This window comes from Labeo rohita, chromosome 6 (assembly GCF_022985175.1).
Source record: "Labeo rohita strain BAU-BD-2019 chromosome 6, IGBB_LRoh.1.0, whole genome shotgun sequence".
In the NCBI taxonomy this organism is placed as follows: domain Eukaryota; kingdom Metazoa; phylum Chordata; class Actinopteri; order Cypriniformes; family Cyprinidae; genus Labeo; species Labeo rohita.
In genome coordinates, this window is record NC_066874.1 from 9069577 (window position 1) to 9094068 (window position 24492).

Genomic DNA, 24492 nt, shown 5'->3' on the forward strand with positions numbered 1-24492 from the left:
AGTGAAAAAAAATATACTAAAATGTATTTAAAATACATTAATTTCATGCTAAGTGTACTACAAACACATTTACATATTATGTACTTAATAAAAATTCCCTCCAAATGTACTTTTAGTATACTAAACTGGCATATTTAAAGTCTGCTAAATTGGAACAACTAATTTTGCACTTAACGCACTTTAATTGTCCAGAAGAAGTGCTGAAGTCCAACTAAAGATATACTTAAGAATATTTGATTATGCTAAAGTGGAACTATTGCAAGTATACTTTAGGTACACTTTAAATATTTTGCATTTAAAGAACGATATTATTTAAAGATCATACAATCCTCATCAGTAGTGACATTAAAAGATACTTTAGACTTAATATTAAGAAATGTGCATTGTGCACAAGCATTACTCCAAATAAAGTTTAATTACAAGTTTTATATCGGTACATCTTATGTCAGTATTTGCTATGCTAATAGGCTTAAACTATACAAAATAAATAAATGCATTTTAAATCTATGACTTTTTTTCTACGGTTCTTAAGACTGGAGTGCACTTAATGACTTTTGCCCGGATTTTTGCCCCAGTTTGATGTCTGGAGTTGACGTCAATTGCTTAAAGTCATAGCCAGTGTTGAGATTTTGGGCACTCAGACTGGCCAAATTCCAGCATTTACTCAGATAGCAACATACAGTACAATGATAAGTATTTTGTATACACCTTATAAATGGAAATTTCTAATTTTACCTTCACAGTTTTATCACTGTTGGCACAATTATTAATGATTGACAGTGACTGCTGGAACCTTGTTCCTCCAATCCCTATGACATCAGCGATCAGCTGACTGACTGCAATCACCACCTGAGAAAAAATATTTTAAATAAATCACAAGGTATTTTAGTCAAATTGTGTTAAGTTAAAAAAAGCGCCAGTATAGACTTCAAGTTGCAAAAGGGCTCTCTAGATCAGTGGTTCTCAACCAGAGGGTATTGGAACACACTAGGGGGCCTCATCAAACTTCCAAGGGGGCAACAAGATGACTTATAATTATAACAAAAACAAATTTGATGGAAACCTTTGGTGTTTATTTAACCCCCCCTCTCTTGCCTGCAGATGTGTGCGGACAAAGGACTTCCTGCCATTGTACTCAAAGTTGCTCTTCATGAGGAAATAGAGCAGGTGGGCAGCATCACTGCGTATGGAGCTCAGTTTGGAATTGCAGCACTTCAGGATCTCATAGCACAAACAGGCACACATATCCGCCCGTCCATCAAAAAATGTACAGGGAAACTGAGAAAGAAAGAAAAAGACATGGAGAGCAGGATGAGCCTTAATAACAAACAGTGTGCTCATCGCTTGTACACTCATGTTGGACATTTAATTCATTATGTGATCTCAGTACTAAAATCAATAGATGTCAATGGCTACCAGCAACTGTGTGGACAACAACATTCTACAAAATATTTTCTTTTGTGTTTAACAGTAGAAAGAAACTTATACAAGTTTGGAATAACCTGAGGGGGAGTAAATGTCAGAATTTTCTTTTTTTGGTGAACTTTCTCTCTTTAAAGAATTAGTTAATTCCTGAAATAAAATGTCCTGATAATTTTCTCACACCCATGTTATCCAAGATATTCATGTCTTTCTTTCTTCAGTTGAAACGAAATGAAGGTTTTTGAGGAAAACACTGATCAACGAGTTGAAGGTCCACAATTGCAGTTTCAATGCAGCTTCAAAGGGCTCTAAACGATCCCAGCTCAGAAATAAGGGTCTTACCTACTCAAACGATCGGTCATTTTCTAAAGAAAATACTATTTATATACTTTTTAGGCAAAAAAAAGCTTTGTCATGGTTAGTTCTTTGTCTATGTACTCCAGGTTAATAAGGTAGGGCATGGTGAAAAACTCTCTCATTTTCTCCTCCAACTTCAAAATCGGCCGTCATCGTTGTTTTACCTTTTTTGTAAAAGGCGTTTGACTTTCTTTCCACATTTGCTCTGTAAACACTAAGTCGTACTTCCAGCTACGTCAAGAGTGACCTTTTCAATGTCACTATGTAGTGCATCGTGGACGCAGAGCTAGTGCAAGACAAGAATTTGTGGTTAAAAGTATATATATATATATTTTTTTAATTTTTTTAGAAAATGAGCCCTTTGAAGCTGCACTGAAACTGCAGTTTGGACCTTCAACCTGCTGATCTGCATCCACTATGGAGAAAAATCCCGAAATGTTTTCCTCAAAAACTTGAAGAAAGAAAGACATGATCATCTTGGATGACATGGGGGTGAATAAATTATCAGAAAATTATAATTCTGGAGTGAACTAATCCTTTCAGAGGCTGATGAGAAAATATATCACAAAATATAGTATCTAGCTAACTTTAATGACTACTTTGCTTGTTTGATCAGTAAATAAACCATTTTTAACCCTAAACTGTCAGGCTCTCTTTTGGGGTTTTCTTTTCTCACATCCAATAAATCAGCAGAGATGTTGGCTGTTTTGATTACCTTGAAAATGAAGGTACGTAGAGAGGTGAAGACCTGCTTCAATGCCGTCTCTGACTGGGGGATCTGCAGGAAACAGAGGTGCACCTGGAAAACTTTCTTCATCAGTGGGTTATGACCCAAATCTGCACACAGCTGCGTCTGTGGATACACGGTTTAATATGAGAGTGCTTCAGAGAAGAACTGAACTTTGACTTCTATTAATAAACACACACTTCCACTTGTTGTCTGTACCTTAAAGCCCATAATGAAGACACTGAGTGTGTCCAGCACAGTCAAGCACACTTCCGTTGAAACGTTAGCCTCCAGGAGACACGCGTCAGCATCACCATGGCAATACGCTGGAGGAGAAAGAGGAACAGCAAGATCATATCATTTAATAACTAAACTGAACAGAAGTGAGATAAGCTGCTCTGGCCTCTCAGTATTGCTTTACTCTCTCTGTTTGGACTACATCAAGCCTGGTCTTGCAAGCACCATAATTAAAAAAACACTGGGCTACAACACTTAATTCATTCTGCATTGAAGATCTGCCGAAGGATGATAAGTAGAATATGCATAGCCATAAAGTCCCTTGTGAAAGTATTCACACCCATTTATTTTTCCCACGTTTTGTTATGATGCTGCCTTACGTTAAAAAACTGCTTTAAATCACTTTTTTCCACATGAGTTTACACTCCATACACCATAATGGCAAACCAAAAAACTGATTGTTAACATCTTTGCAAATGTATTAAAAATAAAAAACTTAAATGATTCCATTGCATAAGTATTCATACCCTTATCTGGGACAGTTAAAACATAGCTCAGGAGCTTTCATATTGCTTGAGACGTTACTACACTTTGAGTAAAGTTAAACTGTGGTGAATTCAACTGAATGGGTATGATTTGGAGAGGCACACGTCTTAATAAAACGTCTAACAGCTGAAATGCATATTAGAGCAAAAACCAAGCCCTGAGGTTAAAAGAACTGCCTGTAGAGCTCAGAGACAGGGCTGCGTTATACCACACAATTCTGCTGCATTGAAGGTACACAGAAGCATGTAGCCTCCATTATCCATAATGGAAGAAGTCTGAAACAACCACGACTCCTACTAGGGCTGGCCTCCTGGCCAAACTGAGCAATTGATGGAGAAGGGCCTTGGATAGAGTGGTGACCAAGAACCTGATGGTCACTCTAGTTGAGCTCCATGATCATATATGCAGATGGGAGAAACTTACAAAAGGACAAACTTCACTGCAACACTCCACCAATCTGGGCTTTATGGTGGTGTGGCAAGTTTTAACCCTCTCCTTAGTGAAGACACATAAAAACACACTCGGAATTTGCAAATAAACAACACCAGAAGGACCTTCAGACTGTGAGAAACAAGATTCTTTGGACTGATGAACCTCAATTCTAAGCAACATGTTTGAAGGAAACCAGGCACTGCCCATCACCTGGAGAGTACCATCCAGTAAAATGTACTGGTAGCAGCCTCAGTGGCAGGGACTGAGGGACTCGTCAGAGTAGAAGAAAAGCTCAATGCACTAAAATATTGAGCTTTAATGAAAACCCAGTCCAGAGCATTCAGAACCTCAGACTGGGCAAAAGGTTCACCTTCCAACAGGGCAATGACCCTAAGCACACAGCAAGAGTGGCTTATAGACAACTATGTAAATGTCCTTGAGTGGCCCAGCCACAGCCTTATTTTGAACGCAATCAAATATTTCTGGAGAGACCTGAAAATGTCTGCCAGATGCCATCCAAGCTGACAAAGCTTGAGAGGTGAAGGGGTGAGGTGAAGAATGGCAGATAATTGCAAATCTTGTTGCATCATACCAAAAAAAAAAGCCTTGAGGCTGTAAAGGTGCTTCAGCTAGGTGCTGAGTTAAGGGTATGAATACTTATGCAATGTACTTATTTCAGTTTTTTATTTTTATTCATTTATGAAGTTGTGACAATTCTGTTTTTGCTTTGTCATTATGGTGCATGGAGTGTAGACTGATTTGGAGAAAAAGTAATTTAAAACAGTTTAACGTAAGGCAGAAACATAACAAAACGTGAAAACAATGAAGGAGTATGAATACTTTTGCAATGCAATGTATGCTTTTTGGTCCCCTTTAACCCCAAGAAGCTCTTACCGTTTAGTCTACAAAGATCCCAAGAACAAATTCTCAGACTGAAACATACACACACATAGTGTAACTTTCATGATTGTTGAAGCACATTAAATTCTTCTAGATGTTCATCTTAGAGAGGGTGTGAAGAATGAGGAGTAATCAAGAATCGAATGTGTGTTAATGTGTCTTACTGTGGTTGAAAGTGTGTGCATTCTCCAGGCTGCCCAGCTGGTGTAATCGTGTGTGCATGACACCCCCTCTGTTACGAGACACAGGAAGAGTCAACGACTTCCTGTCCGGAGCCATAAACCCCACCCCCTCCTGGCTTCTGAGGGAAAACAAAGCTTTTATTAGAGATCTGGTGAGCTGTCGATCATATACATACAGCATAAAAATGCAAATATGTAGGGGTCATGTCATAGATTTTATGAGGTCTGCTTATAATGTTATTTCAGAACATGTTCCACCCTGCTGTGAAACTTTGGCATTTTTTTTCTTGCCGTACTGTACAAGATTTGTATGTCAATCTTTTTTTTTTTTTTTTTTACATGCAGCCATTACTCCATTCTTCAGTGTCTTCAGAAATCATCCCACTATGATGATCTGGTGCTTAACTCATGATATGACCCCTTTAAAACACCTGGATTCACTATGGGTGACTTCTACTCAGACACTGTATATTCCTCACATCATATTATATAATTACATATATTAATATGATATGCTACAAAGTTGCACCTGTATTATTCATCATAAACCAATATGATGTTGTAGATGGTTTATTTAAGATATTAATACAGTGCATTAGATGTTGGCACCCAACAGTTGTGACTGGTTATCCACTGAACAAAGAGCAGGACATGTGATGATGTGCACATAGTTGTGAGAATATTATTGTACTTCATGTGTTGAATGGATACATGCAGGTGATAAATATCTAAATGGGATACCACAAAACCTTCTGCTCTTAGACAACTGAGAAGGCATGAATGTGGAAATGTCTCAGCACACACACACAGAGCAGTGAGTTAGTTGAATGAGTCAGCATGCTGTTAGTGAAGGCCACTCAAAAGCACACTGCAGCTCTTACCCTGTTCAGGGATGCCAGGATGCTACAGTATCACTGACTAACTGAACCCTCGCCAGCATTTCAGCCAATAAAACATACACACATAAAGGAGTAGCGTCATTCAAGGTAGTATAGGACTTGATGCTGTGTATGCATGTACAGTATGTGTGCGTGCATGTGAGTTAAAGGCAAGAGAGAGACAGGTAGATATGAGATAGCAGTGATAGTATTGAGCTAGTGTTTGTTTGTCTGGTTTTACAGATGAGAACTGGTAAACTCATTTGTAATGAAATTAGAACTAGGGCTATCAACTGATTAAAAAATGTAAATAATATCCAAATAATTTGTTTTTTTCTTCATAAATGATTACTGATTGTTACTAATTATTACCATCAAATGAGGATAATTCAAATTCATTCGACTTCATTATAGTGGCAGACAAAAATACTTGAACAGACACTGGAAAAAGTGGCTTTACAAGTAAATATATTGTTTGACTTTTCCATAACACTAATCTTATGCCTAGCACTAGCCCAAATTAATTCATTCTTAAAGGAGAAGTCCACTTCCAGAACAAAAATTGACATATAATATACCCTCTTGTCATCCAAGATGTTCATGTCTTTCTGTCTTCAGCCATAAAGAAATTGTGTTTTTTGAGGGAAACATTTCAGGATTTTTCTCCCTATAACGGACTGATATGGTGCCCCGATTTTGAACTTCCAAAATGCAGTTTAAATGCGGCTTCAAACGATCTCAAATGCGGTTGTAAACGATACCAGCCGAGGAAGAAGGGTCTTATCTAGTGAAACAATCCATTATTTTCATAAAAATAATACAATTTATATACTTTTAAATGTCAAACGCTCGTCTTGTCTTGCTCTGCCTGAACTGTTTTTGTTCTGGTTCATGTCAGTTAGGGTATGTTGAAAAATTCCCATCTCATGTTCTCCCTCAAGTTCAAAATCATCCTATATCGCTGTTTTACCTTTTTATGTTGAGGGTGTCTGATCTTCTTTGCATGTTCACTTTGCAAAGACTGGGTCAGTACTTCTGCAGTGATGTAGGGTGATTTTAAAATGATTTTTGAAGTTGAGGGAGAAAATACAATTGGAGTTTTTCGACATACCCTAACTGTCTTGAGTCAGAATACACAGAGTTTAAGGAGAGCAAGACAAGACAAGCGTTTAAGATTAAAAAATATTTAAATCGTATTTTTTTAATGAAAATAACCGATCGTTTCGCTAGATAAGACCCTTCTTCCTTGTCTGGGATCGCTTACAACTGTATTTGGGATCGGAATCATGAAATGTTTAACTCAAAAAACATAATTTCATTACGGCTGAAGAAAAAAAGACATTAACATCTTGGATGACAAGGGGGTGAGTACATTATCTGTAAATTTTAGTTCTGAAAGTGGACTTCTCCTTTAAAGGGGTCATCGGATGCCCATTTTCCACAAATTGATATGATTCTTTAGGGTCTTAATGAAAAGTCTATAATATACTTTGGTTAAAAATTCTCAATGGTAGTGAAAAACAACACCCTTTTTACCTTGCCAAAATTAGCTCTGCAAAAATCATCCCATTCTGGTCGAGGCTGCTTTAAATATAAATGAGCTCTGCTCGTCCCGCCCCTCTCTTCTCTATGTGGAGTGACGAGCCTGTTTACTTTAGCCGCATTTAGCCGCTAAACTTGCTAACTAGCACATTATTAGGAAAGGCGATCGCAAAGATTAATAAAAAAACCCCTTATACTCACTTCTGCTGTAAGTGAAAATGATTTGCGCGAACATAGACGGATATATGTAGATCGGGAGGCGCATTCCCTTCACAAACAAATGTAATCTACTGCATCTTCAGCAGCTCAGATGTCGGGAGTAAATGACGACCACTACGTTCATTATTACATTCAGCAACACAACACCTCAATCACTCAATTCTTGTCTATAACTTACATCCCTGCTCCGGCATCAAAACATGGAGGTCGGACTGTTACAACTGATCTGCGGTAAGACCATAAATGTCAATCAACTATCGTGGGAGCGGCCTCTGTGGGTGTGACGCAACGACAGGCATCTGAGAACGGCTCGATTTGAAAAAGGGGATATTATTTTTACAGATTAATTAAAAACCACTGCATGGATTTTTACCATTACAGGGTAGATTTGTACTTACACTGCCAACACACATTAATGTTTAAACAGCATGTAAAAGTGAACTTAGCATCTGATGACCCCTTTAATGCATTATTTAATTTTCAATTTAAAGTACCTTAATAGCATAATTGTTGTGACATGTAATATCGCAAACCACTATACACAAAACAAGAATAAAATAAGAATAAGAATATAATAAGAATATTATAACAGTAATATGAAATATACAGTAAAACAACAATTAACTATGGAAGCTCATTTCTGTCACTGAATAAAAGGTAACTGTGAGTTTTTATCTCACAATTTTTGACTTTTTTTCTCGCAATTGTCAGTTTTCAGAATTTTTTTCTCCGAATTTCATGTGATAAATTCACAATTGCAAGTTACAAAGTCAAAATAGAGGAATAGTATCTCGCAGTTCTTACCGTTTTTCTTGCAATTCTGACTTCTTATAAACTTGCAACTGCGAGAAATAGTCAGAATTGCATGATATAAACTCACAATTGTTATGAAGTTATAAAGTTAGAATTGTGAGATATAAACTCGCAACTGTGAGTTATAAAGTCCAATTTTGAGGGGGAAAAACTCATATGAGCTCAGAATTGCAAATTTTATATACCACAATTCTGACTTAATAACTCACAATTGCAAGTTTTCAATTTCAATTCTGAGAAAAAAGTCAGAATTGCGAGATGAACACTTAAAAATTGTAAAAAAAAAAATTTTATCCAGTGGCAGAAACGGGCTTCCATAAATAACAATAAAACAGTTTAAAATATATACTGTAAATAGTAATGCATATATATAACACTGAATAAATAATGTATTGAATAAATGTATGGCATATGTTTGGCATAAATATCCTGTCGAGCAAAAATATGTTAACTTAATAGCTTTCATGTTCTCTTATTTCCCACAAATTAGATTCAAAGTCCTAATTATGATGCTTATTTTTTCTAATGTTTTGGCATAAATATCATGTTTAACATAAATATGAATACTTTATGGTCCTATATTTTCCTGCAAAGACATGTGATTTAGCAACAAAAAAAGATTTGTAAGAATTCTCAGACTATTAAGAGAATTATATTTTTTACCTGGCAATGAATCTCTTCCCCATATACCTGAACTGATGTAGACACACTCTGTGCATGAGAGAGAGAGAGAGAGAGAGAGAGAGAGAAATGAACTGAGTGCTTAGTATTAAGTTACAGAACCTCAGTACTGTGATGCTCTGATGTGATTAGTACCAGTCCAGATGACTTACTCTACTAAAGTGAAAAAGTCCATCAGCTCAGAGGTTGTGGCTTTGTTCCAATATGTAAATAAGGCATCTGGAAAAAAATTAAAAGTGAGCACATGCATGAACAAAGCTACGTGGACTTAAAAATTAAAGCCATGTGTGCACGTCCTTACCTTCAGACATGCTCTTTAAGACATGGAGGAAACACATGAGCAGGTTTTTGATTTCTTCCCTGTCCAATTTATCACAGCGCAGCATAGAGCTACCCAGAGCAGAGGCTGATTGGGTCTGTCAAACAAACACACACACGCGCGCATAAAGTATATAATGGAAGACACATCAAAATATCACATCACAGCACACTCCAGGCCATCAGAAGCATTACTCAAAGAAATCATTCACTGCTCACCTCTAAATGACTTTAAGTGAGCAAAAAAAAACACCCCACCACATGCACAGAGCTGGAAAAATACAATATGAGAAAGACATGCAACACCCTTATGATGTATTAAAGTTTAAAGAGATGGAAGCACACACACTCCCCAGATGGGGACACTCTAGGTTTGCTCTACTTGTATGGTGTCAGTAATTCTGTTAGTGTCGTTATCGTAGAGGGCTGGGCTTGAAAGCAGTGAGAAATCCATTGTGACACGTTTGGCTGCCCGGCTGAGGGGGGCGGAGTCCTCTGGCTCAAGGGGGAGGGGCAACACAGTGAGGGTGTGTCTACGTGTAAACCTCTCTTTCGGCTACGAGGTCAGAGGTTAAGGGGGAAGAGGGGAGAATAAGAGTTAGGAATGATTAAGGGAAACCATATATTATTGCAGACGAGTGTTTATTGCTTTTACATTTCATAATTCAAAACATTTAACGTTATATCTTGTTTTTATTCAGTTACAGCAATAGCGATGCCTTTATCCATATTAGAGAAGCTGGAATGGAACGTCATCAATAATACTTTTTTGATGCATATGTGGATTTTCTGCACGAGGGCACCCTCTGGAGTCCAATATGAATGAAACCCATTCTATTTTGCGTCAAAATCAAATAAATAATACCTCTCTCAAAAGAAAAATTAAGCAGACATATACTAAACCACGCTTTTTCCAGTGTACAGAGGTTTACAGGAGTATTTTGTATTTGTTGCAAAAAAAAAAACCACACTGAAGTGGCAAGATATCAGAACCTAACTGAAAACCGTGGTTAAAAACAGAGGTACGTATTGAACTGTGGACTAACTGTATCGTTGCATCCCTACTGTACATTACGCTGCTGCCACACAGATCTAATATAAACATGCAATATCTTTCCTAGCTGTTTACCTTCACAGACATAACCACCTCTGTTCTTGTAACGTATGTGTTTTTAACATAAACTTGTGTGTATTCGACAGTTTAAGTGCAATAAGACATGAAAGAGAAGTCAGTTAGTTTACGTAGTTAAACCAAACAGATGTTTTTTGGCAGAGTATCTAAGGTATGAGCTGTAATAGCACAGTCCTATTCTGGAAAAGGGGGCGAGGAGCAGCAGCTCATTTGCATTTAAAGAGAAATGCACAAAAAACAGTGTGTTTCTGCTTCCACTCAAAATAGGCATTTTCAAAATGATATAATAAATGATCTGTGGGGTATTTTGAGCTGAAACTTCACAGACACATTCTGGGGACACCTTATATATATTATATTATAATAAATTATATATTGTAAAAAGGGACATAATAGGTCTCATTTAAGGCAGTAATGGTGCCATTTGCATCCTTATGATACTTCAATATATTCAACTTTGTTTAGTAATAGTAATACAAAAAACTTGTATCAAACTTGTAACAAACCCTGAAACATTTTAAATATAATACTTGCCAGTTTGTATGAACCCATTCTTATAAAAACATTTTAATGGGTTATATTAAACAAAAAATAGTTTTACAGACAGTAAATTGAATGTTTATTGAAATCTAAATATTGCGATTTCTTTTAATAAAATGCTTTTATGTATTTTAAAGGCAAAAGCATGTTTATCTTACAAAAAACTATGATCAATATTAAAATATGCAGATGTATGCAAATGATTTTTGATAATAAAATACCATTCTTTTGACATTCAACCATATCCTCTTTCATCTCTGAAACCTTTTGACATTTTGACAATCTAACAGGGTTGGCATAAAACATGAAAAAAAAAATCATTTCTCACATTATACTGTGATATTTTAAAAATCAAAACTTAGTAACACTATAATAACTTATCTATTCAAGTGATAAAATATATGAATTATAAAGAATATGAACCTTTGACTGGGTTGAAAAAATGTATGGGTTTTCAGTTAATGTTATTTAAGAAAGAGAACTATTGGTATTTCTGGGATTATTAGTTGAATAATTTACTATTGAAAACACCCAATGTCTATGGAGGTTTTGGCTCTGCTTGGGCCTGAGGGAGAATAAAATGTGATTTCTTTTCAATTGAGATGTTAAAAAACTCAAATTTTCAGGCATTGTTGCATAGAAATGACCCAGGGAGTGAGAAATGTAGCATAACAGATGTTTCATGACCTTACATGTTCATGTAATGTATTAGACACATGTGGTAAAGTGAATACATCACAGCTCCAGTTAAAGCCCCCCTGAGCACATGTGGAGGAGGAAGGAACTCCCCCTGAACATTCAATACCTCCATTTACAGTAACATTGTTTTTAAAAGACAAAGTCAAGTCGAATCCAATTTGAGCATCGCTTTCACAATACATAATATGAAGGCAGGAGATTCTATTTAAACAAGGCAGATAAGAGATTATTTTGGGCCTGATGGAAATCATCACTGTTATTAACTGTACCTTATCAAGGGAACTGGTCTTTTCATTTGTCTTCTCAGGGATGCTGTTTCCTGAGTCTGTGCTGACCAGAGAACCTCGAGAGTCAGCATGCCGCACAGAGCCAATATTGGGCGTAGAGGTGTGAGGAGAGGCTACGCACAGAATAAACTTCATTCGAATAATGAAATCATTCACAGAAACATCTACTGATAATCTGAGTCGCTGGTAGTTTTTGATTCGCTCATCACTCACCAGTTCCTGAGATGACCCCAAATACATCTTTATGAAGGCTGTTGTCAAGATTACCAACAGGTTTTTGGGGTGTTGCTGTAGAAATGCTGGTAAAATGTTCATCTCGCCCATTCTGAGGAGATAAAACAAAGAGATGGCACGTGAAATGTAAGGGTTGCAAAGGTTCAAGTTGCAAATAACAGACTGATAAGAAAGAGAAAAAATTCAAAAGATGCTTCACCTGGTTGGTGTTAAAATTAGACGTGTCTCTCACATTTAATCTGTGAACGTTCTCTTGTAGCAACCCAAACAAGGGTAGATATAGCGTCGCCAACCTGGCCTGCTGACTCTGTGCACACATACACAGAAACTCAGGTTAGATATTACCGGTTTAAATCAATGTCTGTTTAAAGCAAGTCAGTTCACCCTGTGGCAATCTTGAAAGTGCTTCCGGGCACTGTTTTTTAAATAGGCAGCTGGCACACAAGTACCTATGGCACATAAGCTCCTATGTACTTGAACTAGAAAACAATAAAATATACAAAATAAGATTATGTTGAATACACTACCATTCAAAAGTAAGAAATTAATACTTTCAATAGGAACACATTAAATAATTAAAGGTGACAGTAAAGACTGTTACACTGTTACAAAAGAATTCTATTTGTCTATTCATCAAAGAATCCTGAAATAAAAGTATTACAGTTTACACAATAATATTAGGCAGAACAACTATTTGATAATAAAAATGTTCCTTGAGCAACAAATCAGCATATTAGAAAGATTTCTGTACATTCATGTGAGACTGAAGACAGTAGTAATGACTGCTGAAAATTCAGCTTTGCCATCACAAAAATAAATTACATTTTAGAATGGATAAAAACAGAAAACAGTCATTTTAAATAGTAATAATATTTCAGAACATTAATGTTTTTACTGAATTTCTTCATAAAATAAATGCAACTTCGGTGAGCATAGGAGACTTATTTCAAAAACATTAAAAGTAGTGATCCCAGACTTTTGATTGATAGTGTAGGGGAGAGTGGGGTAAGTTGAGCTAGTGGGTAAGTCAACCCACACCCTGAATTTTGCCAACTGTTCACTTTTACTGTCATGTGATTATGTATTTTGGAATAACACATAATTTCTACCAGATTGTGAAAAGGAGAAACACATGGGGAGGAGTAGAAGTTACTCTAAAAACTGTTTTTGGCTTGTCAAAATAACATTTGTTACATCAAAACAAATTTATCCAGGTCTAAAAATATTTATGATGCATATAGGTGATTTATCAACATTAAACCATCCAAATCATTTAGCTAGATATTAGCCTGAATTGGTAAGCTAGCTAGTTTTTGCCAAAATGCTAGCTATGGGGCAAAGTGAGCCAAATGCTATGGGGTAAGTTAAGCCAGTACTTTAACTTATCCCAACATAAGGCACTGAAGTTAAGTTAAATCTCTGAATTATAAACTGGTATTTTATTGTGATATTACGCAACTGGTTTAGTTTATTATATATAGTGAACAAGTGAACCAAATTCTAAGAGAACCAAAAGATGCTTTTCATCACATGTCCCCAGTGGCCGGTTCGACATTGCAGAAAAGGTACCATGCCAAGAATCCTTTGACTAAAATATTTATTAGTTTCAGTGACATTTATTCCTTCATTCTAATTCATTTTTTATTTCATTTTACTCAACAAACTCTCTGTTTAGTCTGTTTTTGGGAAGGTTAAAAATGTTGGTGTTCAACACATTGTTTCAGAAATGCAAACAATTAAAGACTGAAAATTAAACTTTATTTGATTGCTTTTAAGTTAGTTTTGAAAATAGGCTCATTGTCCAACTCCCCTACAGTTAAACAGTTGAGTTTTACCGTTTTCGAATCCATTCAGCCGATCTCCGGGTCTGGCAGTAGCACTTTTAGCATAGCTTAGCGTAGATCATTGAATCTGATTAGACCAATAGCATCTCGCTCAAAAATTACCATATATAATGACGATATTTTTTAAAACCTATTTAAAACTTGACTCTTCTGTAGTTACATTGCGTACTAAGACTGACGGAAAATGAAAAGTTGTGATTTTCTATGCTGATATGGCTATGAACTATACTCTCATTCCGGCGTAATAATCAAGGAACTTTGCTGCTGTACCATGGGTGCAGCAGGCGCAATGATATTACGCAGTGCCTGAAAGTGACCGGCACTAAGTTTGTGTAGATGCAGAGTTGACGGCTGCATAATATCATTGCGCCTCCTGCACCCATGATACGGCAGCAAAGTTCCTTGATTATTGGAGATTGACTGAATGGATTCAAAAACAGTAAAACTCAACTGTTTAACTCTAGGGGAGTTGGAAAATGAGCCTAAAAAAGTGGAGTGCTCCTTTAAGAAAAGAAATATGACTGTTTGTAAAATGAAATTTGATTATTAAGTTTGTTTTTAAAAGAGGTAAATTATCTTTAAAATTTTACATAGGTTTGAATCCGATTCAGTCAGTTTTCACCCAGATGGTGCATCTTCCCCCTGACTCAGGTCAACTTACCCCTAACCTTGGGCAAATTGAGCCATAGGAACACTTTTTTTATAAGAAGCCATATTTTTAGAACCCTTCATAGATACATTCATATAAAATGATATGAAACATCCTGAAATTACTTTAGATACTTTCATTGTACTTCTGCCACATTTTCCCTTATCTCGTAGATCACATAAGTAAAAAATGGCTCATCTTATCCCACTCTCTCCTATAGTGAAATCAGAAGTAACATTTGCCCTTTGTCTTACGTATTTATTTTTAAGCCACTGTAAGTTGCAAAGACAGTTACAAAGCTAAGAAAACCTATAAAACTTCAGGGGTTTGTTGCGACTGGGCACTGACCTTTGAGGCATAGCGATCGTCAAATGTATGTTTGATCATCAGGCTCTTGAGAACCTGAATGGCAATCTGACGGACTTCGCCAAACTCCTGAAGTGCCCCACACACCTCCCTCAATAGCAAACCCACTAAGAAGTGGTTCCTGCAGAAATCATCAGTCAGTGAATAGTCCAACTGTAGATCTATGAAAACACAGAGAAAAGAAAGAAAGAAAGACATTACACCACAAAAAGTGAATGTAACCACCAGCTCATTTAAAACAGTTTTTGAAAATGTCAGCTCAAATATTCTGCATAAAAGACCAAAGAAAACTATTTGAGAAAAATTCTGTTTTGTATTTAACAACGTCTTAAACTAAAACAGTTCTACAGCTTTTTATAATAAAACCAAAAGCATTTACTTGAAAAATATGCGCTTAAATCCACAATTTCACTGGTACAGCAAATCACAATAAACACATATAAACACGATGATATTTCACAGGCAGACTCGACAGCTAGTTCATGGACAGTTATTACAAAACAAAGGTAAACAGAACAATTTTAAACACCCATTCAATCATATAGACCTGTGAATTAATTAGCTTATGTTTCACATCAACATATGTAAGACAGACTGGAGTAGGTCCATTCCACATCAGGAACAAAACCATGGCAATTATGACACTGAAGAGAGACATGGACAGTGTCATTAAGACTAGACACATGAACATTGTTCAGTGCCTGGCAAGCAGGACTGCTCACCTACTCTTCTGGCATGAGTCTCCTTAATGTGACACAGAAAAGCTAGCACACACACAAAAAAGAGGAAAGGCAAAGACAAAGGCACGACAGAAGACAATCATATGAGCAATTGGTACAGAAAGCTGAAAGAACAGAAGCCACTGAGAGACAAAAGAAGAATTCTGTATAATCTAATTCTCCTGATGAACAACTTAACCTTTAAGGAGAGATGCCAGACAATTTCTTAGAGAATTTCAACAACACTGTGTGGCAGAAAACTGCTGCATGCTTACCTTGAAACCTCTGAATGCGGCCCTTCCCGAAAGGCATGGGCAGATTGAGGGGGATGTAGTGTTCATGATTACACACCACCCGCAGAAACTCAAACTTAAACTCATACAGCGTCTGCAAGACATATTAAAATATATTACAACAGGAACTAATTTTAAAATAACAGACTGATTTAAAATTTTGTATAACTACAGGTCAAAAGTTTACATACACCTTGCAGAATCAGCAAACTGTTATTGTACCAAAATAAGAGGGGTCATACAAAATGCATGTTATTCAGTTTTTATTCAGTACTGACCAGAATAAGATATTTCACATAAAATATGTTCACATATAGTCCACAAGAGAAAAAAATAATTGAATTTATAAAAACTACCCTGTTCAAAGGTTTACATACACTTGATTATTAATACTGTGTTGTTACCTAAATTAATCAACATCTGTGTTTTTTTGTTTAGTGATAGTTTTGGTTAATGAAAAATCCTTCTGGTCCGACAAATTCTTTGGTTTTTCAGAATTTTATTTTTACCCTGTATTTGAACCCTTTCCAATAATGACTGAATGATTTTGAGATCCATCTTTTCACACTGAGGGCAACTGAGGGACTCATATGCAACTATTACAGAAGGTTCAAACGCTCGCTGATGCTCCAGAAGAAAAAAAACACAATTCATTAAGAGCCGGGGGTGTAAACTTTTGAACAGAATGAAGATATGTACATTTTTCTTATTTTGCCTAAATAGCATACTTTTTCATTTAGTAGTGCCCTTCAGAAGCTTCTGAAGATACTTACATGTTTCCCAGAAGACAAAATTAAATTTACCCTGATATTCAAATTCGAAAAGTTTTCACCCCCCAGCTTTTAATGCATCATTTTTCCTTCTGAAGCATTAGTGAGCGTTTGAACCTTCTGTAATAGTTGCACATGAGTCCCTCAGTTGTCCTCAGTGTGAAAAGATAGATCTCAAAATCATACACTCATTGTTGGGAAGTGTTCAAATACACAAAAATGCTAAAAAATGCAAAGAATTACTGGGACCTGAAGGATTTTTCTGAAGAACATCAGGCAGTTTAACTGTTCAGGACAAACAAGGGACTCATGAATAACTATCACTAACCAAAACAACATTCAGGTAACAACACAGTATTAAGAATCAAGTGTATGTAAACTTTTGAACAGGGTCATTGTTTGTAAATTTAACTATTATTTTCTCTTGTGGACTATATGTAAACATCTTCTCTGTGAAATATCTTATTCAGACTTTGCAAGGTGTATGTAAACTTTTGACCTCAACTGTATATAAGTTGATGTAATAATGCTGTTATTGGTACCTTGGGATCTCCAGGTACAAAACAGGTGATGTAGTTGTTTATCTGCTTGAAGACAAACCCTCGATCCATAAAGGTAAAACACCGCTGTTGGACAGTTATCGAGAAAACACTGTTGTTAAATGCTTTAATTGTCATTAATGATACAAGCCTTCAAACACAGAGACTCTTTACAGACAAAACAATCAAATATTGGTCAGTGTTTCAGCGTATAAAATCAGCTGGCTGTACCTTGATGAAGACAGCCAGGCTGTGGTTGGCATTGCGGGCAGCGTCCAGATTGTCCTTATACTTCTGCGTGATGTGGGGCATCAGCATGTTCACCAGTGTCTCCACAGCATGGTGGAATGAAGCTGTAAATCGCTGGTTCCTGGACAACTATACACACAACACAGTTAAGACAATTAATGAAAGAAACATGGTAAACTACCCAATACAGCATCCCTTATGGGGTAACAATTTCTAAAATCCACACTTATTGCAGTTACTACGATAAAACCTTAATATAGGGTGTCTCTTTCATAAGAGTGAGAAGCTTTCAGAATCTTTTTTATTTTGGTTTACTTCAATTGTTAAAGGGAACCCTTGTTATTAAGATATGTATGACTTAATATAACGTAAATGATGTCTCTTACTGAAATCTGTAGTAAAAATCCATGAAAGATTTACATTATTTATAAAATCCACATCATTTTATACATATTTTGGACTATGGGGGGTGCAGTTATTTTGATGACATAAAATGGTTGCACTCGGTGAGTTACTGGTGCTACCTGTTGCTATTTTTACCGCAACACAACTTCGAAAATGAAATACTGATACGATGCCACATTGTGCGTCGGCTTTTGGTCCTAGCATTAAAAAGAAGAGAAAGAATGGAAAGATGCCTGTGGCTAAATAAAACTTCCTAAAGACCCACTTCTTTTATTCTCTCCACTTCAGCCCTGATACCTTTGAGGCTTGTAGTAGACCACAGCTACTGAAAGAGCTTACAAACAGCAGAGACAGGAAACGCTAGATGCCATCCTGGCAGGATGTAAACATGCCGACGCTTGTCAGGATGCCACAGCCACTGAAGGAGTTTCTTAGCAGGGATTTCACTCGATATCCAGGGGCGTTTAGATTCCTTGTGAGGAAAGATCGATGCTAAGGCATTTGGTTTAAACCTACACTTATATCCATCGCCACCTGTATGCTCTTTCAGTAGCTGTGGTCATTGTATCAATATTTAATTATAGCAAAAGGTAGTGCCAGTGGCTTACAGAGTGCAACCCTTTCACGTCACCAAAATAACGGCGCCCCCCTTAGTCCAAAACATCTAGACTTTTAAAATAATGTGAATCTTTCATTGGTTTTCCATTACATATTTCAGTAAGAAACATAATTTATGTTACATTAAGCCATACAAGTCCTAATTCCCGGGGTTCACTTTAGTAGTGAAGGCAAATACCAAGTTTTCACTTTTTTAACCAAGATATTTTGGCAAAAACCACGGTTACTAGGGTAAATGTTTAGAAAGTAGTCAAATAAAGGTACATTTTAGTAAAGGAGCATTTACTGAGGCATATAATTGTGTTTACCTTGACCTTGCCACTTTCCATCAGGTGCTGTGCCATTGACTTCACCAGGGCTTCAAAAAAATACCACGAATACTGAAACACAGTAGTAAACATTTTAACCACTGACAAATAGAACTCATAGCAAACTTTGAGATTTAAAAGTTTTAAAATAGAAACTTTAAAACAAATCTACTTTGAGTAGCTTGTTGCTGGTTAGGAAGTCAGTTGAAGGCTTTAAAATGGATGTCATGGCTTTGGCCAGTTCTTCGTGCACCGTCTTGCCGTTACTGATTGAATAGGAGTCCGTTCTAAACACGTACTGGAAGGACAGGAATAAACTCATGTAACCAAGTCTGACAGTGTAAACTGCAATAAATATGGCTGGATGTTTCAGAACTTGGTTTACCTTCACGTAGGACCTCAAGTAGTGTTCAAGACCCTCTTCGTGGCACTGTGCAACAATGTGGACCATGACCCTGTAGAGGAGACAAATGGACAACAAGAAGGCATGAGAGACAGAAAGAGAAAGACTCTATGGTCTGGTTTTGGTGACTCCTGTATTCTCTTACCTGGTGGTGTTTACAGCCACATCCTCATTACTGGCACTGGTCAGAACATGAACCAGCTGGTTTAAAATAGTCGGCAGGAAGTTGATCATAACATGACCTTCCATGGCATGAAGACTCTAGGGATTTATGGGTAATGTTTTGTCATTTAACCCATCATAATAAAAATACCTAATGCAGAGAATCCTCCTTCTCTAACTTCTCCATGCTCACCTTGAGGTATTTGACAAGCTCACCCTCAGTTGGACGGGTAACACCAGACTGCATACTCTGGAAATGATGGAAAAAGTTGTGCAGGTGCTGATCCTAAGGAAGTAAAAAAAGAAAAACGGGACTAGATTAATAAGAAACCTATGACTAATCATGTCTACAGGGCTAAATATACCTTGTACTTGTAATTATGACAATGCAGACGTTGATTCTGAGTGTCAGAATTAGGATATAAACAGTCATACCTGAGTGTAGATGGTAGAGACCAAATGTGTAGACACTTTGAAAAGAGGACGTCCTCCATCCACCCACTTTATGTCAGGACTAGAGTGCTGCAAACACAATACCCATAAAACAATATCAGATTTAAATGGTTTAAACAGACAAATCGCCCCTTAATGTCTTTCTCATAAACAGCAATGAGATTAAATGAAGGGCAAATGCAGACTTTTGCTAAATTCATGCCATGCGTGTTATAAAGCCATTGGGTCTCATATTTCCTAATTTCATTTTACTGAGAAAAGAGGCAACCAATCTTTTATTTGTGTACGTCTTCATGTGTTTCAAAAGACATCCCAACAAAGTGAGAGACGTTTCTCATTAAATTTAAAAGACCAACTTATTTGAGCTGCTCTAGCCACAAAAAGTGTGTAGCTCTTTGTACTTATAATACAACTACTAATTTGTGCCTAGTTTATTTTAATAATGAAATTCTCTGAATAGTTTTAGCATGTTATGGATATAGAGCAAGTATGGACTTGCTACTGCCAATATACACACAGATCCACTACTGTGAGCATGTAAGATAAAGTATGTTGCTGCTTGATCAATATGCATACATAAACGCCATAGCAGATTTAGACAGGCGGAGCTGGGGGAGGTAGAAGGTTTTAGAGGAACTTTATAGCATCAATCATGACTGAACTAGAACTAGTCGCTTATAGAATTTTGAAGAAATACCTAAGACAAAGTTGATTAATCAGTGTAACATAACTGAGAGCCTCAATGAGTCTTCAGCGCTATTAAAGAGCAACCTCTTCCTGTGTAGAACTGACAATATGCAATATGATCCATTCAGACAAAAGATCAATAATAACTAGAAGTAGATATTCAGAAAGTATATCTACATAGCACATTAGACCACACACACAAAGGCTCAGTTGCTGTACAAACATGTACAGCTTCACATTTGGTCAGCAAATGGCGACATTTTTGGCCAAGAACAGCATGTTTTTGTTATGACTGCACATATTGGGTTTACCTTGCTTACACCCTCCTGGCAGCTGAGGTAACCATTTGGTAGGTTGGACGCCACTGAGATCTGTTGCTCACTCATAACAACACGACCATCTTTGAGAAGAGGAAGCCAGGCAGAGCCCACTGACAGAGAAACAGACAGTGAGAGTATGTGTGAGAGAAAATATTCAGCACATCCACAGACCACACTTCAAGTGACTGGTTGATTGGTATGCCTCTTTCTGACAATGCTGCAGAAGCCTGGAGCTCTACCCCATGGCTCAAAATTTTAGCACTGTCAGCAACCCAATTACCCAGCGTGCTGTACCTAGGGTCTCCACTATGTCCCGCTTCTTTGTGCTGCTGTCACAGCTGATGTGGTAAAAAGTGAAGAGCAGGTGATGCTTTTCATGAAGTTGTGTGGGCAACTCGATTTTTATCTGCAGTACGCAAACACACACAAAATATGATTAAAAAAGCTAAAAATTAGTTTGAAAAAAGATCAATACTTACTAGGGCCAGCAAACGATTAATCGCGATTATTAGCATACAAAATAAAAGCTTGAGTTTGCCTAATATATGTGTGTGTACTGTGTGTAATTATTATGTATATATAAATACACACAAATTAATGTATATTTTTAAGAGAAATATGTTATTTATGTACAAAATATTTGTATTTATATATAATATAAATTCCATAAAAATTATAATACTTTCACTTGTAAATATTTCTTAAATATATACATGAATGTGCTTGTATTTATATATACATAATTACACACAGTACACACACATATATTAGGCAAACTCAATCTTTTATGTTGTATGCAATTAATTGTGATTAATCGTTTGCCAGCCCTAATATTTACACAACAAACATTTTATAACAGGGTCAAATCCGAAATAATTAAAATATATAAATTTAAAGACTCAGTATGCACATTTCAATACATAATGAACAACTTCCTCATATTTGGATACCTGGCCCACTATTTTTATAATATTGAGAATATTCAACTGTACACTGCATATTTGGAATTTTGAATATTTAAGACCACTAGTGAAAATGTTTTCATTCTGTGTATATTCTATATAAAAAGTCCTATTAAAAAATATTCATATATTATATAGACACCATAACATTTACTCACCCCCGTTTCATTCAAGATGTTCATGTTTTTCTTTCTTCAGTCGAAAAGAAAATATTTTTGAGGAAAGCATTCTCAGGATTTTTCTTTTATCTAGTGAACTGATCAGTTATTTTTTAAGAAAAATACAAATTTATATCCTTTTTAACCACAAATGCTCGTCTTGCACTAGCTTGACCTCACGCATTACGTAATCATGCACACGTGATGTAGATTGAAGTACCGACCCAGTGTTTACAAAGCGAACGTGCAAAGAAAGTCAAACGCCCTTTACAAAAGGAACAACAATGGCGGACCATTTTGAGGTTGAAGGAGGAACTGAGATGGAGTTTTTTGTCCTACCCTACCTTTTTGAACCAAAGTACACAGATGAAGAACTAACCGCACGTGACCTTTCCAACATAATCTGTGAAGATGCGCATTCACATCGCAGAGAAAATGACCAATCGTTTCAATAGATTTGACCCTTATTCCTCGGCTGGGATCGTGTAGAGCCCTTTAAAGCTGCATTGAAACAGCAATTTGGACCTTCAACTCATTGGCCTCCACTGAAGTCCATTATATGGTGAAAACTCCTGCAATGTTTTCCTCAAAAAAACTTAATTTCTTTCCGACTGAAGAAAGAAAGACATGAACATTTTGGATGACATGGGGGTGAGTAAATTAAATCTTTTAATCATTTTTCTAAAATTCTTCTTATTCAGGGTTAAATTTTGAACTCCTATTTGTCAGTATAGTCTCAAACATTTAGACCCCACTGTATACAGCTAATTATTTTATGCTTGGCCCCCTATAAAATACATATCAGTGTCTCATTCATCACCTCATCATAAAACTCTGGGTTCTGCTGGTGGTGCAGTACTGCTGCATAGGCATGTTTGGTGAAAAGAGGACCTCCTGGACGGCCATAGATACACTATACATAACAGTATAGACACACAAACAGAGCATTTTTAAACAGTTATTTGGTCTTTTTAACTTCAACTTTCAACAAGGAAACGCAAGGGAGTACAAAAATCAGTATTTATTGTATATCAGTAATGAGAAAGGGCTGGGGGCAGCTTTGTACCTTCAGAGGTTGAGCATCTTCTTCATCTGACTCTCTAAATTCCACACACACTGCGATGTTCCTTGCCTGAGTCATATAAGATAAAGACACAAGATAAGCCAGAAAACTACTTACTGTTAAATCTCTAAGTGCATGTTTTATGAGCAGCAGGCATTACACTGACCACCTCATATGTCAATACCTTTGGCCGAGGGCACTAATTTAGCAAGAAAATGGAAAATGCAAGAAGCTTTTAGCTGATAATGCTAATGTACCTTGGCGAAAGACTTCTGGTTGTCATATTTGAGGTGTTTGGGATAGACGTAGAGATGATTGTTGTAGGTGGTGAAAGGCTGAGAGCACTTGGCAATGCAGGGAACAAACTCCTCCACCTCCAACAGAACACCGTTGCTCGGCCCATTATTCTCAAAAGGCCTCACTGGGATGTAGGATGGAGTGACACAATCTAGACAATGGCGAGGAGATAATAGTTCAAGTGACCAATTCATTGCAGACAAGAAGAGCACACAGTTTCAGGAAGTCAAGGTAGAAAATATGATGAAATTACACTAGCAAATATTCCGAAGACTTACTAGCCACATCAGGAGGGACATTATCAATGGTCACATCCAGGTTACCCAAGATTACAGGTAGTTTAGCCATCTTTTCAGGTCTGTGGATACAATTTTGACATATACACTATCAGCCAAAAGTTTTTGAACAGTAAGAGTTTTAATATTTTTTTAAGAATTTTCTTCTGGCCATCAAGTCTGCATTTATTTAATCCAAAATACAGCAAAAGTGGTAATATTGTGAAATATTTTTGCTTTTTAAAATAACTGCTTTCTATTTTAATATATTTTAAAGTGTAATTTATTCCTGTGTTTAAAGCTAAATTTTCAGCATCATTACTCCAGTCTTCAGTATCACATGATCCTTCAGGAATCATTTTACTATGCTGACTTGCTGTTCAAGAAACTTTTATTAATATTAATATTACCCATATTTAAAGCAATTTTTTAAGTATTCTTTGATGAATAGAAAGATCAGCATTTATCTGAAATAAAAAGCTTTTGTAACATTGTACACTATACTATTCAAAAGCTTGGAGTCAGTATAATCTGAGAAATTCTACCCAGCTGTTTTCAACATAATAATAATAATAATAATAATAATAATAATTATTATTATTATTATTATTATTAAAAATAAATGTTTTTCGGCAGCAAATCAGAATATTAGAATGATTTCTGAAGGATCATGTGACTGGAGTAATGATGATAAAATTCAGCTTTGAAATCACAGGAATAAATTATATTTTAAAATATATTCAAATAGAAAGCAGTTATTTTAAATAGTAAAAATATTTCAGAATTTTACTGTCTTTGTTGTACTT

The 24492-nt window shown here is 36.3% G+C and overlaps 1 protein-coding gene across 8 annotated transcripts in view; it reads right to left on the bottom strand.

Annotated features, from left to right (window-relative positions):
- The window catches only part of dock9b (dedicator of cytokinesis 9b), a 114400-nt gene that overhangs the window by 19341 nt on the left and 70567 nt on the right, over window positions 1-24492 (bottom strand). For 3 of the 8 annotated variants that reach the window (XM_051111917.1, XM_051111914.1, XM_051111918.1), the window contains exons 16-42: window positions 23690-23769; window positions 23372-23562; window positions 23118-23183; window positions 22872-22964; window positions 21226-21337; window positions 20923-21041; window positions 19907-19993; window positions 19665-19757; window positions 19455-19570; window positions 19292-19361; window positions 19079-19204; window positions 18907-18978; window positions 17558-17704; window positions 17330-17413; window positions 16000-16111; window positions 14988-15166; window positions 12346-12453; window positions 12126-12237; window positions 11895-12025; window positions 9238-9352; window positions 9089-9155; window positions 8919-8966; window positions 4786-4922; window positions 2726-2832; window positions 2495-2632; window positions 1096-1278; window positions 736-849 (exon numbers count right to left, since the gene is read on the bottom strand). In XM_051111917.1, coding sequence (XP_050967874.1) covers window positions 736-849; window positions 1096-1278; window positions 2495-2632; window positions 2726-2832; window positions 4786-4922; window positions 8919-8966; window positions 9089-9155; window positions 9238-9352; window positions 11895-12025; window positions 12126-12237; window positions 12346-12453; window positions 14988-15166; window positions 16000-16111; window positions 17330-17413; window positions 17558-17704; window positions 18907-18978; window positions 19079-19204; window positions 19292-19361; window positions 19455-19570; window positions 19665-19757; window positions 19907-19993; window positions 20923-21041; window positions 21226-21337; window positions 22872-22964; window positions 23118-23183; window positions 23372-23562; window positions 23690-23769 — 3007 coding nt within the window. Of the gene's footprint in view, window positions 1-735; window positions 850-1095; window positions 1279-2494; window positions 2633-2725; window positions 2833-4785; window positions 4923-7936; window positions 7978-8918; window positions 8967-9088; window positions 9156-9237; window positions 9353-11894; window positions 12026-12125; window positions 12454-14987; window positions 15167-15999; window positions 16112-17329; window positions 17414-17557; window positions 17705-18906; window positions 18979-19078; window positions 19205-19291; window positions 19362-19454; window positions 19571-19664; window positions 19758-19906; window positions 19994-20922; window positions 21042-21225; window positions 21338-22871; window positions 22965-23117; window positions 23184-23371; window positions 23563-23689; window positions 23770-24492 lie in introns of those variants that run through there. The other 5 variants (XM_051111920.1, XM_051111916.1, XM_051111915.1 and 2 more) reach the window with 4 other exon arrangements.